The following is a 14414-nucleotide window of genomic DNA, read 5'->3' as shown; positions in this document are numbered from 1 at the left end:
TTTTTTCTTTGCTGTTTTCAGAAACTTTTCAGGTATTAAGGATATCTGATTGTTGTCTTTTTTTTTTTATTTACATATTAGGGTTATGAACCCTTTGTAAAAATAAATTTCAAACTCTTTCTCCAAGTTTATCTTTTATCTTTTTGTTTGGAGTGTTTTTTTCCATGGCCCCTTGTCCCAGGTTTTCTTTTTTATACTGTTAAATATATATCAGTCTTTGTCATTGTTGTTTTGGATTTGGATCATAGGAAAATTTCCTCAATCCTTGATTACGGAGGAACTTACTTCTAGTACTTATGTATAGTTTCATTTTTATTAATTTTATTTATTTATTTTAATAAATAATAAGCCCCACTCAGCATGGGGCTCAAACTCATGACCCCAAGATCAGGAATCACATGTTCTTACTGAGCCAGCCAGACACCCCAGTTTCATTTTTTATGTTTGTTTTTCTGACCCACATGTAAGTTCTGGTATTCAGTTTGAGGAACAGGTCTCAAATTCATTTTTTCCTCATTTATTCGGGATGTCTCTTAATCCACTTAGCGGTAATATTTACATAAGATATATGATAGGATTATAATTTATATGTATTTTTTTCTGAATGGGTTCTCAGTTTTCTCAACATTTATTTCTTCTCCTTTAGTTGTATGCTAAATTCCAAGATAGACATACACGGGTTTGTTTCTGGACTGTCTTTTAGATTATTGATTTGCTTGTCCTATTTTTAGTATTCTAAAAGATGCCATAGTTACTTTTTGGTATGTGATAAAGTAAATGGTCAGTTCCCTCATTATTTCTTATTTCTCTGATTTTCTGGAGGATGCTATCCCATTCTGTGGAATAGGTTATATTCAGTGTACAGATTAGGCAATTGAAGCTACCCAAGCTCACCGTTTGTAAATAGTGTTGCCGGGATTCATGTCCAGGCAGTGTCTTTCCAGAACCCAGGTTCTGAAGCCTCTCAATTATGACAGCTATTTTTAAAATTGAGTAGTTAGATATAAAGGAACTGATAACAGAATATCAGGAAATTTACTGCTTAACTGTACTATCTACTTATCTAATGATGCAGATTTGATAAAGGCCATATTTTAATGTGAATCAGGTTTATGGGGAAACAGTTATCTGTGTGAAATTTATTACTTTCTCCCATTGTAGTTTTCTTTGGAATGTCTGTATTAGAGTTGATTAAATACTAGCAAATGGTATCTGAAAGGAAAAGAAACTTAGTGAATTAAATCTTTTGTGTATTTTCTTATATTTGAATATCATTAATAGTTGGGAATCTTCCTGGTGTTAGAGACATAGTATTGGTCCATCTTAAGTTGTTGTGCACGTTTTTCATAGCTTATGTGTTATCTCTTCTGATGGGTGCACTGCATCTGGATTAGACAAATCTTTAAGTACAGATACAGAAAGCTTCTAAGACATAAGGTTTGTTTAATTTTTAAAAGTGTATATATAATATATAGTCATATACTATGGATATTAAGAATCTGGGTTTTCTTAAAGGACCACAGGTGATTGTGATGATGAGCTAAGTTGAACTAGTAGACCACATTTCCTTCTCAGTGAAAATCTAGGCCTGAGATAATTTTGTATATGCTGTCAGAAAATGATCTTATACTAATTATTCTTAGCAGCTTTTGCTTTTCCTGACTTTTTTCTTTTCTTATTTCTCTACAATAGTTTATGCCAGCGTGGCTTCATTCATACAGATGAACCAAGGATTGGGATAGCAGTATAAAATTAGAATCAGAGAACTGATTGCCCAGCAGGATGCCATCAACTAACCGAGCGGGCAGCCTGAAGGACCCTGAAATTGCAGAGCTCTTCTTCAAAGAAGATCCAGAGAAGCTCTTCACAGATCTCAGAGAAATTGGCCATGGAAGCTTTGGAGCAGTGTATTTTGTAAGTGTTAAAGGCTTAATGTCAGTGACCACCATTTACTTAGTATTTATTCCCAGCAGGGTAAAAAACAATAATATAAAGAAACATAAGCAATAGTCCATTTTATAATCACTTGCATAGATATATGTGTATAATATGAAAGTAGATAGTTTTATTTATTGAGCTTTTTGGATTGTTGAAAAAAGGGGAAAGAATTTTATTTTGCTTTAACTTACATATGGTTTAGCATTTTAGCACAGTGGGTTGAGGAGTCTAATGACTTGAATTACTGTAGAATTAAGTATTGCAGAACACTGACTTCTGTAGTCTCATACACAGTCAATTTTAGTGTTGTGGAAATCTAGAATTATTATTTGACAGAAGGCTATGTACCAAAGTCTTTTTTCTTGTGTGTATATGTGTGTGTGTTGTGCTAAAAGAATCATCAAATTGCCATTTTAACCATTTTTAAGTGTACAATTTGTGGTGTTAATTACGCTCACAATGTTGTACAACCATTACCATTTTTTCCAAAGCTTTTTCATTACCCCAAACAGAAGCTCTGTATTAGCAACAACTCCTCCTTCTCCCTCTACTTAACCTCTAATCTACTTTTTTCTATGAATTTGCCTATTCTAGATATTTCATGTGAGTGGAATCATACAATATTTGTACTTTTGTGTATAGCTTATAACACTTAGCATAATGTGTAGCATAACGCTTTACAGACCAACCATGTTGTAGCGTGTATCAGTACTTCATTTCTTTTTATAGCTGAATAATATCCCATTGTATGAATATACCATGGTTTGTTTATCCATTCATTTGTTGATGGACACTAGATCATGTCCACCTTTTGGCTATTGTGAATAAATGCTATAATGAACATTGGTGTACAGATATCTGTTTGAGTCACTGTTTTCAAATTTGGGTGTGTACCTAGGAGTGAAAATACTAGATCACATGGTAATTTGAGAAACTACCAGACTGTACTGTAATGGCTACACTATTTCCATTCCCACCAGCAGTTTACCAGAGGTCCAGTTACTCCACATCCTTGCAAATGCCTGTTATTTTTTGTTGTTTTGATTATAGCTATCCTACTCGGTGTGAAGTAGTATCTTGATGTTTTGATTTGTATTCCCTATTGACTAATAATGTTGAGCATCTTTTCATGTGCTTATTGGCCATTTGTATATCTTCTTGGGAGAAATGTCTATTCAGATCCTTTGCCCATTTTAAAAATTGGGTTGTTCGTCTCCTTGTTGAGTTGTAAGGGTTCTTTATGTATTCTGAATATTAAGTCCTTATCAGATACAGGATTTGCAAATATTTTCTCCCATTCTGTAGTTCATCTTTTTCACTTTCTTGATAATGTCCTCTGATGTACAGAAGTTTTAAATTTGGATTAAGTCCAGTTGGTCTGTTTTTTGTCATTGTTACTTAAGCTTTTGGTGCCCTAAGAATCCAGTACAAAATCCAAGGTCATGAAGATTCACCCTTGTTTTCTTCTAAGAGTTTTATGGTCTTAGCTCTTACTTACAGGTCATTGATTCATTTTGAGTTAATTTTTGTATATGTTGTGAGGTAAAGGTCCATCCTCATTCTTTTGTATGTGGAAATCCAGTTATTCCAGTGCCCTCTATTAAAGAGACTGTTCTTTCTTTGTTGAATTGTCTTGGCATCTTTGTGGAATCAGTTGGTCATATTGTATAGGTTTACTTCTGAACTCTCAGTTCTTTTCCATTTGTCTACATAGCTATCTTTATGCTAGTATCATACTGTTCTGATGACTGCAGCTTTGTAGTAAGTTTGAGATCAGGGATAACTTTATTCTTTTTAAAGATAGTTTTGAGGGGCGCCTGGGTGGCACAGCGGTTACGCGTCTGCCTTCGGCTCAGGACGTGATCCCGGTGTTGTGGGATCGAGCCCCACATCAGGCTCCTCTGCTGTGAGCCTGCTTCTTCCTCTCCCACTTCCCCTGCTTGTGTTCCCTCTCTCGCTGGCTGTCTCTATCTCTATCGAATAAGTAAAAATTAAAAAAAAATCTTTAAAGATAGTTTTGGCTATTTGGGGCCCCTTGCAATTCCATATGAATTTGAGGATTGGCTTTTCCATTTCTGCTGTTGGAATTTGTTAGTAATTGTTTAAATCTGTAGATCATGTTTGGTATTATTGGTGTCTTACCATTATTAAGTCTTACTACCTTCTAAATGTCCTTCTAAATATTTATTTAGGTCTTCAGTTTTGTTTTATGGTTTTCAGTGTACAGGTGTTAGAATTCATTGCTTAAATGTAGTCATCAGTATGTTACTCTTTTAGATGCTATTGTCAATGGAATTACTTTCTTAATTCCCTCTTCAGATTATTCATTGCTGGTATATAGAAACAGCTGATTTATGTGCATTGATTTTTACCCTAAATTTTGGTAAACTTATTAGCTCTAGTATCTCTCATGTGGATACTTTGGAATTCCATATATAAGATCATGTCACTTACAAGTAAAGGTTGTTTTACTTCTTCCTCTCCAATATGGATGCTTTTTATTGTTTTTCTTATCTGTTTGCTCTAATTAGAACTTTGATGGTGGTGATAAAAGTGAGCACCCTTGTTTCTGATTTTAGGGAGAAAGCTTTTTTCAGTTTTCATCATTGAAGACGATACTAGCTGTGGGGTTTTCTTAAATGCCCGTTACCATATTGAGGAAGCTCCTTCCAGTTCTAATTTTTTGAGTTTTTTTTTTCATGAAAGGTTGTTACACTCTGTTATATACCTTTTTGATATCAATTAAGATGATCATATGGTTTTTCTCTTTTGTTATGTTAATGTAGTATATTACATTATTGATTTTGTTAAATTGAACCACTCTTACATTTCTGGGATAAATTCCACTTTGTCATGGTTTATGATTTAATATGGTTTGATAGTACTTTGAGGATTTTTACATCTGTATTCATGAGAGACACTGTAATTTTCTTGTGATGTTCTTGGTCTGGTGTTGGTATCAGGCTAATACTGGCCTCATTGAGTTAGGAAGTTTCTCTTTTCTTTTTTTTGAAAGAGTTGGGGAAGAATTGTTAATTCTTTAACTGGTAGAATTCACAGGGAAGGTATCTGGTTATACACTTTGTTTTTGATTACTTTTTCAGTGTTTACTTGTTAAATGTCTGTTGCTATTTTTCATTTTCTTAAGTTACTTTATTTGTGGGTTCTAGGAATTCGTTTCATCTCGGTTATCTAATTTATTGGTGTATAATTGTAAATAGTATTCTCATATAACCCTTTTTATTTCTGTAGGTTGGTTGTAATGTTCCCGCTCATTCCTGGTTTTAGTTATTTGGCTCTTCTCTCGTTATTTTTTTATTGGTATAGCTAAGTCTGTTTTCTCTTGAATTTTAGCTAGAATATAGTTTGAGATTTTCCGTAAAAGACCCTTAGTAAACTTTGCTTGTTTCATATAAAGATGTATTATATCACCTTTAACTGAAAAATGAAAAGCATACAGAAACCATTTCTTATAATTATTTTCCCTTCAGATAGCCACTGATAATATTTCATTTACATCTTTTCAGCCTTTCAGTTATGTACATATGTCTAGGATGACTGTTATCTCAATTTAACCAAGACTTCCAGTTTTAGTGGTGAAAGTCCCATGTCCTAGAAACCCCATAGTCCAGGGCAAAATGAGATAATATTTATCCTATATATATCTGTAACATGTAGCGTTATGTATGTTCATTTGCCATTTGATTTTTAAAATGAAAATGGTATCATTTGTTTTTAGAAATTTTGCATTGCTGCTTATTTTTCATATTAATAAGTGTACATGTATAATAATTACTGTATCAGATTTTATATGTCCATTCAGTATATCATAATTTGCTTAATCATTCCACATGATTAGTTATTTAGGTTTTTCAGTCCTGCCTCCTGTTTTTGCTGTTAAAAATAATACTCTAATGAACATCATTGTATTTCCTCTTAATGGATATGTTTGTTAGTTTGGAGGGAAAAAGAAGAAAAGGAAAATAAAGCAATGTGAATAGCCTAGAAAATAATTAAGAATATTAAATAGACTGTTGAAGGGAGCCCTGGATTATCAATTAGTAAAAGACTGTGACACAGTAGAGACGCCCAGCTGGCTCAGTCAGTGGAGCTTGCAACTCTTGATCTCAGGGTTGTGAGTTTGAGCCCCATGTTGAGTGTAGTATTTATTTAATAAAATAAAATTTAAAAAATACTACAACACAATAATTAAAGCCATATGGCATTAGTGCCCAAGGACGCAAAGAGAAGAAACAGAATAGAACTAGAGTGATATTAATTTAAAGAGCCTGTTTTGTTTTTGGTTTTGGGGGGGTTTGTTTTGTTTTGTTTTGTTTTTCAAGAGAGAGCAGACCACGAGTGGGAAGAAGCAGAGGCAGAAGGGGAGTGAGCTCCATGCTCAGCATGGAGCTTGATGCAGGGCTTGATCTCACAACCCTGAGATAGTGACCTAAGCCAAAATCAAGTCGGTTGCTTAACCGACTGAGCCACCCAGGCACCCCTGGGGAAAATATTTTATGGTGTGTGTCTATTTGGTAGTTTCTTGTACACATTAAAGAAGACATCTTTTGGCATAAAACTTACTGATGGGAGAAAGTAGTTGTTTTTTTCGTTGTTTAAAAATACACTGCCATAAGCAAGTAAAAGATTTATATATAGGAGTGTGTGGCTGGTTCAGCAAGAAGAGCATGCAGTTTTTGATCTGGGGCTCCTGAGTTCAAGCCCCACATTGGGTGTGGAGATTACTTAAGTAAATAAATAAAAATTTTAAAAATATATTTATATACATATACTTCCTGTTGAGAAGTGAAGTTGCAATACTTCATAAACCTGAACAGTTTCATCTTAAGGAAATTGAGATGAAGATTTTAAATTAGGTAGAGATATTTATTTTATTTATTTTTTAAGAAGATTTTATTTATTTTTTAGAGAGAGAGAGCTCATGAGAGAGAGCACGAACTGGGGGTAGGAGCAGGAGAGGGAGAAGTGGACTTCCACCTGAGCAGGAGCCCAACACAGGGCTGGATCCCAGGACCCTGAGATCATGACCTGAGCCAAAGGCAGGTGCTTAACCGACTGAGCCACCTAGACACCTCAAGTAGAGATATTTAAAAACATTTTTTAAAAAGACTTTATTTTTCTAGAGCAGTTTTAGTTAGGATCACAGCAAAATTGAAAGGAAGGTACAGAGATTTCATATAGTCCTTTCCCTCACACATGCATAGCCTCCCCCATTATCAGTATCCTGCACCAGAATACAACTGATGAACTTACATTGACATAACATAATCACCGTAGTTTACATTAGGGTTCACTCTTGATATTGTACATTTTGTGGGTATAGTCAAATGTATGATAAGTACCCATCATCAAACAGTATTTTCACTACCTTGAAAAATACCTCTGTGTGCAGGTTTTTGTGTGGATATGTGTTCACCTCCTTTGAGTAAATACCAAGGAGTGCCATTGCTGGATTGTATGGTAAAGTATGTTTAATTTGGTAAGAAACCACCAAACTATCTTACAAAGGGACTGTACCATTTTGCATTCCCACCAGCAGTGAATGAGAGTTCTTGTTGCTCCATATCCTCATCAGTATCAAAGGGTACCGTCAGTGTTCCAGATTTTGGCCATGCTAATTGTGTCTAATAGTATCTCATTGTTTTAATTTCTATTTCCCTGTAATACATGTTATGAACGATCTTTACATATGCTTATTTCCCATCTGTATATTTTCTTTGGTAAGGTGTCAGGGTGTTAGGCCCATTTTTAAATCAGGTTGTGTTTTCTTATTGTTGAATTTTAAGAGCCCATTGGGTCCAGGACTTTGCTTTATTGGGAACTTTTTTATTACTGATTCAGTCTACTTATAATATGTAATAGTATTCAGATTTTCTATTTCTTTATCGCTTAGTCTTCGTAGGTTTTGTATTTTCCAGAATTTGCACGTTTTATCTTAATTTGTTGTCATATAGTTGTTCATAATACTCTCTTAAAATCCTTTTTATTTCTGTAGAATCAGTAGTAATGTCCCCTTGTTAATTTCTCATTTTAGTAATCTTTTTTCCTCAGGCCATCTAGCTTAAAGATTTGTCAATTTTGTTGATCTTTTTGGAAAACCAACTTTTGATTTCACTGATTTTCCCTATTTTTCTGTTCTCTGTTTTGCTTATCTCTGCTTTAGTCTTTATTATTTCCTTCCTTCTGCTAAATTTGGGTTTAGTTTGTTCTTTTTCTAGTTCCTTAAGTTGTAAAGTTAGGTTGCTAATTTGAGAACTTTTTTTTTTTAAATGTAAGTGTTCATAGCTACAGATTTCCTCCTGAGCATTTTTTTTACTTCGCCCCATAAGTTTTGATATGTTGTATTTTTGTTTTCATTCAACTCTAGGTATTTCTAATTTCCCTTGTGATTTCTTCTTTGATCCGTTGTTTTAGAAGTATGTTGTTTGGGGCGCCTGGGTGGCACAACAGTTAAGTGTCTGCCTTCGGCTCAGGGCGTGATTCCGGCGTTATGGGATCGAGCCCACATCAGGCTCTTCCTCTATGAGCCTGCTTCTTCCTTTCCCACTCCCCCTGCTTGTGTTCCCTCTCTCGCTGGCTGTCTCTATCTCTGTTGAATAAAGAAATTTAAAAATCTTTAAAAAAAAAAAAAAAGAAGTATGTTGTTTAATTTCCCCAACTTTGTGAATTTTCTAGTTTTCTGTTTTTTGTGTTTTTTGTTGTTGTTTGTTTGTTTGTTTGTTTGAGGGTGGGGAGGGAGAGGCAGAGGGAGGGGAGACGTAGAGCTCAACTTTATAACCCTGAGATCATGACTGGAGCTGAAATCAGTAGTCGGGTACTTAACCGACTGAGCCACCCAGGCACCCTTAGTTTTCCTTTTTTGTTACTAATTTCTAACTTTATTGCATTGAGATCAGAGAAGATTCTTCACTTGATATGTCTTTTTAAATTTATTGAGACTTGATTTGTGACCTAACATATGTTAAGAAAGTGTCCTGTGTACCCTTGAGAAGAATATGTATTGTATTGTTGAGTAGAGTGTTCTGTATATGTATATTAAATCTAGTTGGTTTATTGTGTTCTCTGTTTCCTTGCTTCTGTCTGGTTGTTCTCTCCATTATTATGAGTGGGGTATTAAAGTTTCCAACTATTATTGTAGAACTGTTAATATCTCTTTTCAATTCTGTCAGTTTTTACTTCATATATTTTAATGACCTGTTATTAGGTATTGTAAATGTTTATAATTGTTATATCTTCTTGCTGTATTGAACCTTTATTAGTATATAATGTCTTTCTTTGTCTCTTATAACCTTTTTTGACTTTAAAGTCTTTTGATTTATAAATCTTTTGTGGACTCAATTTTTCATTTCCCTTAAGTATGGATGGAGTTATTGGATCATAGGGCTGGTACATGTTGAGTTTTATGACCAATTGCCAGACTTCTTCATTAAGAAGTAAAAATTTTACACTCCCATCAACAGTATATGAGAATTCTGTTTGCTTTATTCTCTCCAACATTAGGTGTTGACAGTCATTTTAATTTGACTCATTCTGGTAGATGTGTAATAGTATTTCAGTAGGGTTTTAATGTACATTTCCCTGATGATTGGTGATATTGAGTATTTTTTCATAGATTTAATGGTCATTCACATATCTTTGGGAAGGGTTTGTTGAAATGTTTTGCACATTTTTTAAAAATCGGGTTGTTTTTCTTTTTGAGTTGTATGAGTTCTTTGAATATCCTGGGTACTTATCAATATTATGTGTTTTGTGAATATTTTCTGCCAGAACTGGAAAATTACATATATTCTGCAGTTTGTTGGGTGTAATGATCTATGCATGTCAAGTAGATAACATACATTGATTATATTCTTCAGATCTTTTGTGTCCTTTCTGATTTCATTTGTTTTTGGTGTGCATGTTCTATCAGCAACTCAGAGATGTATTTTAAAATCTCTTCTGATTGTGTATTTATCTGTTTTTCCTTATACCTCTCTCTCGTTTAACTTTATGCATTTCTAAGCTGTGTTATGAGGAATATACAAATTTCGGATTATTGTATCTTCTTGTTGAATTGTCCCATTGTCATTACAAAATTTCAGTCTTTCATAATATTTCTTGCTTTAAAATCTATTTTGATGTTAATCAGACATCTTTCTTTGGCAAATGCTTGCTTGGTATTTCTTTTTCCACCTTTTTTCATTTACTATTTCGGGATCCTTATATTTAAAGTGTTTCTTGGGGTGCCTGGGTGGCTCAGTCAGCTAAGTGTCCCAACTCTTGATTTTGACTCAGGTCATGATCTCAGGGTTGTGAGATCAAGCCCTGCTTGGGGCTCTGCACTGGGCATGGAGCCTGATTAAGATTCTCTCCCCCTCGTTCTCTGCCCCTCTTAAAAAATTTTGAAAAATATAAAGTGTTTCTCATCTTTGTTGTCTTTTTCCCCCCAGAATTTTTTCCACCTTTATTGTGATGTGATTGATATATAATGTTGTGTAAGTTTAGGTGTACAGTGTGTTGATTTGATACATTTCTATATTGCAGAATGATAACCACTGTAATATCATTAGCTAACACCTCCTTCCTGTCACGTAATTATCATTTCTTTTTTGTAGAGAACATTTAAGATCTACTCTCTTATAGCAACTTTCAAGTATATAATACAGTATTATTAGCTGTAATCATGTTTTCTTCCATTCCATTGATTGCTTTTTCATTTTGTTGATTGTTTTGCTGTGTGTAGCTTTTTAATTTAATTTAGTCCCATTTACTTATTTTTGCCTTTGTTTCTTGTGCTTTGGTGAAAATTGTTGCCAAGAACAAAGGGGCTTTTTCTCTATTTCATCTTTGTTTTAACTGAGTTATTTTGCCCATTTATAAATATTTTATGTGATTACTACTTATAGGTGGGCATAAGTCTTAATTTTTTCTATTTGATTTCTGTTTATTTTATCTGTTCTTCCGTTATTCTTTGTTCCTGCCACCTTTTTTTTTTTTTTTTTTTTTAAATGAGCTCTCTGCCCAGTGTGGGGCTTGAACTCACCACTCTGAGATCAAGCCACATGCTCTACTCACTCAGCCGTCCAGGCACTCCTGTTCTTGCCATCTTTTGAATTAAGAGTTTATTACTGTTATTATTGTAAATTTAGGTTTCATTCAGGTATGGGGACGCCAACAGATCAGGTAGCAACAGCCGCCGGAAAGATGGTATGGTATACTCAACAGATCCAAGAGAAGGGGGCATGCCACGCCAGAGGGGGCTATCTGGGGAAGCATTGATATCAGTGGGGAAGCAGAGGAAGCAAGGGAAAAACATGGGTAAGAGCATTTAGTGTGGTTTCTGTGGGAAGAAATAAGTGAGGCAGGGTAGGCAAGTTTAGGATTGTCTAAGGTTTTTTTTTTTAAAGATTTTATTTATTTGTTTATTTATTAGAGAGAGCGCTCGCCAGCAGGGGGAGGGGGCAGAGAGAGGGGGAGAAGCAGAATCCCCACTGAGCAGGGAGCCTGATATAGGGCTCAATCCTAGGACCCTGCGATCATGACCTGAGCCAAAGGCAGATGCTTAACTGACTGAGCCACCCAGGCACCCCTTGTTTTGTTCTGTTTTAAAGACTTTATTTTAAAATAATCTCTACACCCAGTGTGGGGCTCAGTTCACAACCCCGAGATCAAGAGTCAGATGCTTTACCAGCTGAGCCAGCCAGGTGCCCCTAGGATTACTCAGTTCAAGCGCTTTCAGCAGGCTCTAGAATACAGTCGTCCCTAGTGGTCTAGTATTTGGCCCTGTGGTGATTCAGTCAGAGAATAGAGGCCTTAGACCGTGAGGTTGTTGGAAGTAAGGGCTCTGATTGATGATTTGTATATGAAAGATGTGCTTGTTTGCTCTCTCTAGGAATTAGCTAAGTCTGGGAGTGGCAGTCCCTTCCTGTTAGCAAGGCCCCAGACATCAAAGCGTCATTACAGCAAAAAAAAGGCATGATGGGGGCACCTGGGTGGTTTAGTCAGTAGAGCATGCAACTCGTGATCTTGGGGTTGTGAGTTTGAGCCCCATATTAGGTGTGGATCCTACTTAAAAAGAAAAGACATGAATAAGATATATTTTCCCCACCATAAAAAAATACATATATTTATACGCACGCACGCATACATTTTCCCCTGTATCAACCTTTTGGTTATCCATTCTTTTAATCGTCACCCCAGAAATTACATATTATTTTCTTTTTTAAAGATTTTATTTATTTATATGGGAGAGAGAGTGAGCATATGCACATGCAGGGGGAGTGGGAGACGGAGAAGCAGGCTCCCCACTGAGCAGGGAGCCCCGTGTAGGGCTCAATCCTAGGACCCTGGGATCATGACCTAAGCCGAAGGCAGACGTTTAACTGACTGAGCCACCCATGCGCCCCAGAAATTACATATTCTTGATTTATTATAGTTAAGTTAGCATTCATACCACTTTTCAAACAGTGTGAAAATCGTACACTATTTCAATTCTGTCTTTGTCCTGTTCTTTGTGCAACTTTGTCTTTTTCCTCTTTTTTGTGCAGTTTTTCTAAAATATCCATTTGATTCTTTTTTAACATTTTATTTATTTTTAAATAAATAAAACCATCACAGGGCTCAATCTCACGACCCTGAGATCATGACTTGAGCTGCTGAAATCAAGAGTTCGATGCTTAACCAACTGAGCCACCCAGGTGCCCCTAATTTGCATTTTTTTAAGAAAAGATTTTATTTGAGAGAGGCGGGGGGGGGGCGCAAGCGTCTGTGAGATCACGGAGGGGCAGAGGGAGAAAGAATCTGAAGCAGACTCCATACTCAGTGGGGAGCCTGACGCAGAGCTCGATCTCATGACTGAGATCATGACCTGAGCCGAAACCAAGAGTGGATGGATGCTCAACCAGTTGAGCCACCCAGGAGCCCCTGCCAATTTTTGAGCTGCTGCTTTTCGTTTCCCTTTTTTGAGATGATACATTGTAAGTCTCAGACATTTTGGGAAGCTCCTGTCTCTGGCCTCTGTCTCCTTACCCTAGCTTTCTCCGTGGATTCTATTTTTCTTTACCACAACCTCAGGGATGAAGCTGGAGTAAATTTACAGCTCACCTTGTATATTGTTGTTCTTCTCTCAAGCGTTCTGGTCTCTAAAGCCTTCCTGCATTTGTTGCTCTTCAGTAGTTTCGTGCAGTCATTCCCTGTTTTTATGTATTGCCTGCTTTTATGGTTGTTTTGGGCAAGTATTAGTAGTGAGATTTTCCTAGGTGAATGTTTGATATTATTTGGATTTGCATGGACTTTCCTTTTTTTGTAGACTTTATTTATTTATTTGAGAGATAGAGTGAGAGAGTGAGAGAGCACAAACGGGGAGTGGCAGAGGGAGAAGGAAAGAGAGTAGTAGCAGGCTCCCCACTGAGCAGAGAGCCCTACATGGGCCTCAGTCCCAGGAGCCCGAGATCATGACCCATGTCCAAACTGACTGAGCCACCCAGACGTACCTTGCATGGACTTTTCATATATTATTGTGTAAATATGTGTTTTTGGAACAATTGGTATTTCATTGTTAATAATGAAAAGTACAGAATTTCTGTAGATTTTTTTCTCTTCTTAAGACCTGCCCACATGATCTTTCTGGTGGAGAGACTAATGTTATGATCCTTTTCCTTGCATTAAGGTACTGAGTTAAATCACATATTAGCAAAATATCAGTGATTTAAAAATTTTAAACCTATAAAATTATATTAACCCAAATCCATAACTTGTCAGTGGTCTTTATTGAAGTGACTGAAGCAGGTAGGTTTTGAATTAAGGTTGTAGTGGGGACTGAGGTTGTATCAGAGAAAGGTAAAAAGAAAAGGTGAGCAAGAGCTCTTGAAGACAGCCTCCTACATTATAGTAAGAAATGTAGATTTGATTCTGAAGTCTTTAGGGAACCACTGAAGTGTAAGAGAAATACTGTATTTCTGTTTGTGATATAGAAGTTTATTCTTGCAGCAGTGTGGAGGGAAGATTGGCGTTGTCAAAGATCAGAGAAGGGATGCTGATTTTGAAGCTTTTCTAATAATTTAGGAAAGAAATACTGAGGGCTTGGGGTACCTGGGAAATTTGGTAGGGTTCTGTGGTTATTCAAGAGAATGTTTTTCTTATCAGGAGAAATAATGAAGTACTTTGAAATCAAGGGTGAGAATGTGTATTCTCAAATCCTCTTTAATAATAAGTAATGACAATGTGATGATAACATGTATCTTAGAAAGTTTCAGTGCAAATGTGGCAAAATGTTAACCAAAGATTTATCGATAGTAGGGCCTGGGAAATTATGGCCTTTGGGCCAAATCCAGCCTGTGAACTATTTTTGCTCTACTTCCAAATTAAGAATGGTTTTTATAAGGGCACCTGGTTGGTTCAGTCAGGTAAAGCATGCGACTCTTGAGCCCCATGTTGCGTGTAGAGATTACTTAAAAATAAAATCTTTATGGGGCACC

The 14414-nt window shown here is 35.9% G+C and overlaps 1 protein-coding gene across 3 annotated transcripts in view; it reads left to right on the top strand.

Moving 5' to 3' along the window:
• The window catches only part of TAOK1 (TAO kinase 1), a 153687-nt gene that overhangs the window by 58666 nt on the left and 80607 nt on the right, over window positions 1-14414 (top strand). For all 3 annotated transcript variants that reach the window (XM_034641138.1, XM_002912309.4, XM_034641137.1), the window contains one exon: window positions 1693-1914. In XM_034641138.1, coding sequence (XP_034497029.1) covers window positions 1783-1914 — 132 coding nt within the window. In that variant the 5' untranslated portion in view covers window positions 1693-1782. The remainder of the gene's footprint in view (window positions 1-1692; window positions 1915-14414) is intronic.

This window comes from Ailuropoda melanoleuca, chromosome 13 (assembly GCF_002007445.2).
Source record: "Ailuropoda melanoleuca isolate Jingjing chromosome 13, ASM200744v2, whole genome shotgun sequence".
Taxonomy (NCBI): domain Eukaryota; kingdom Metazoa; phylum Chordata; class Mammalia; order Carnivora; family Ursidae; genus Ailuropoda; species Ailuropoda melanoleuca.
Note: the sequence above shows the minus strand (reverse complement) of the source record. Positions and strands in the feature narration are given on the sequence as shown.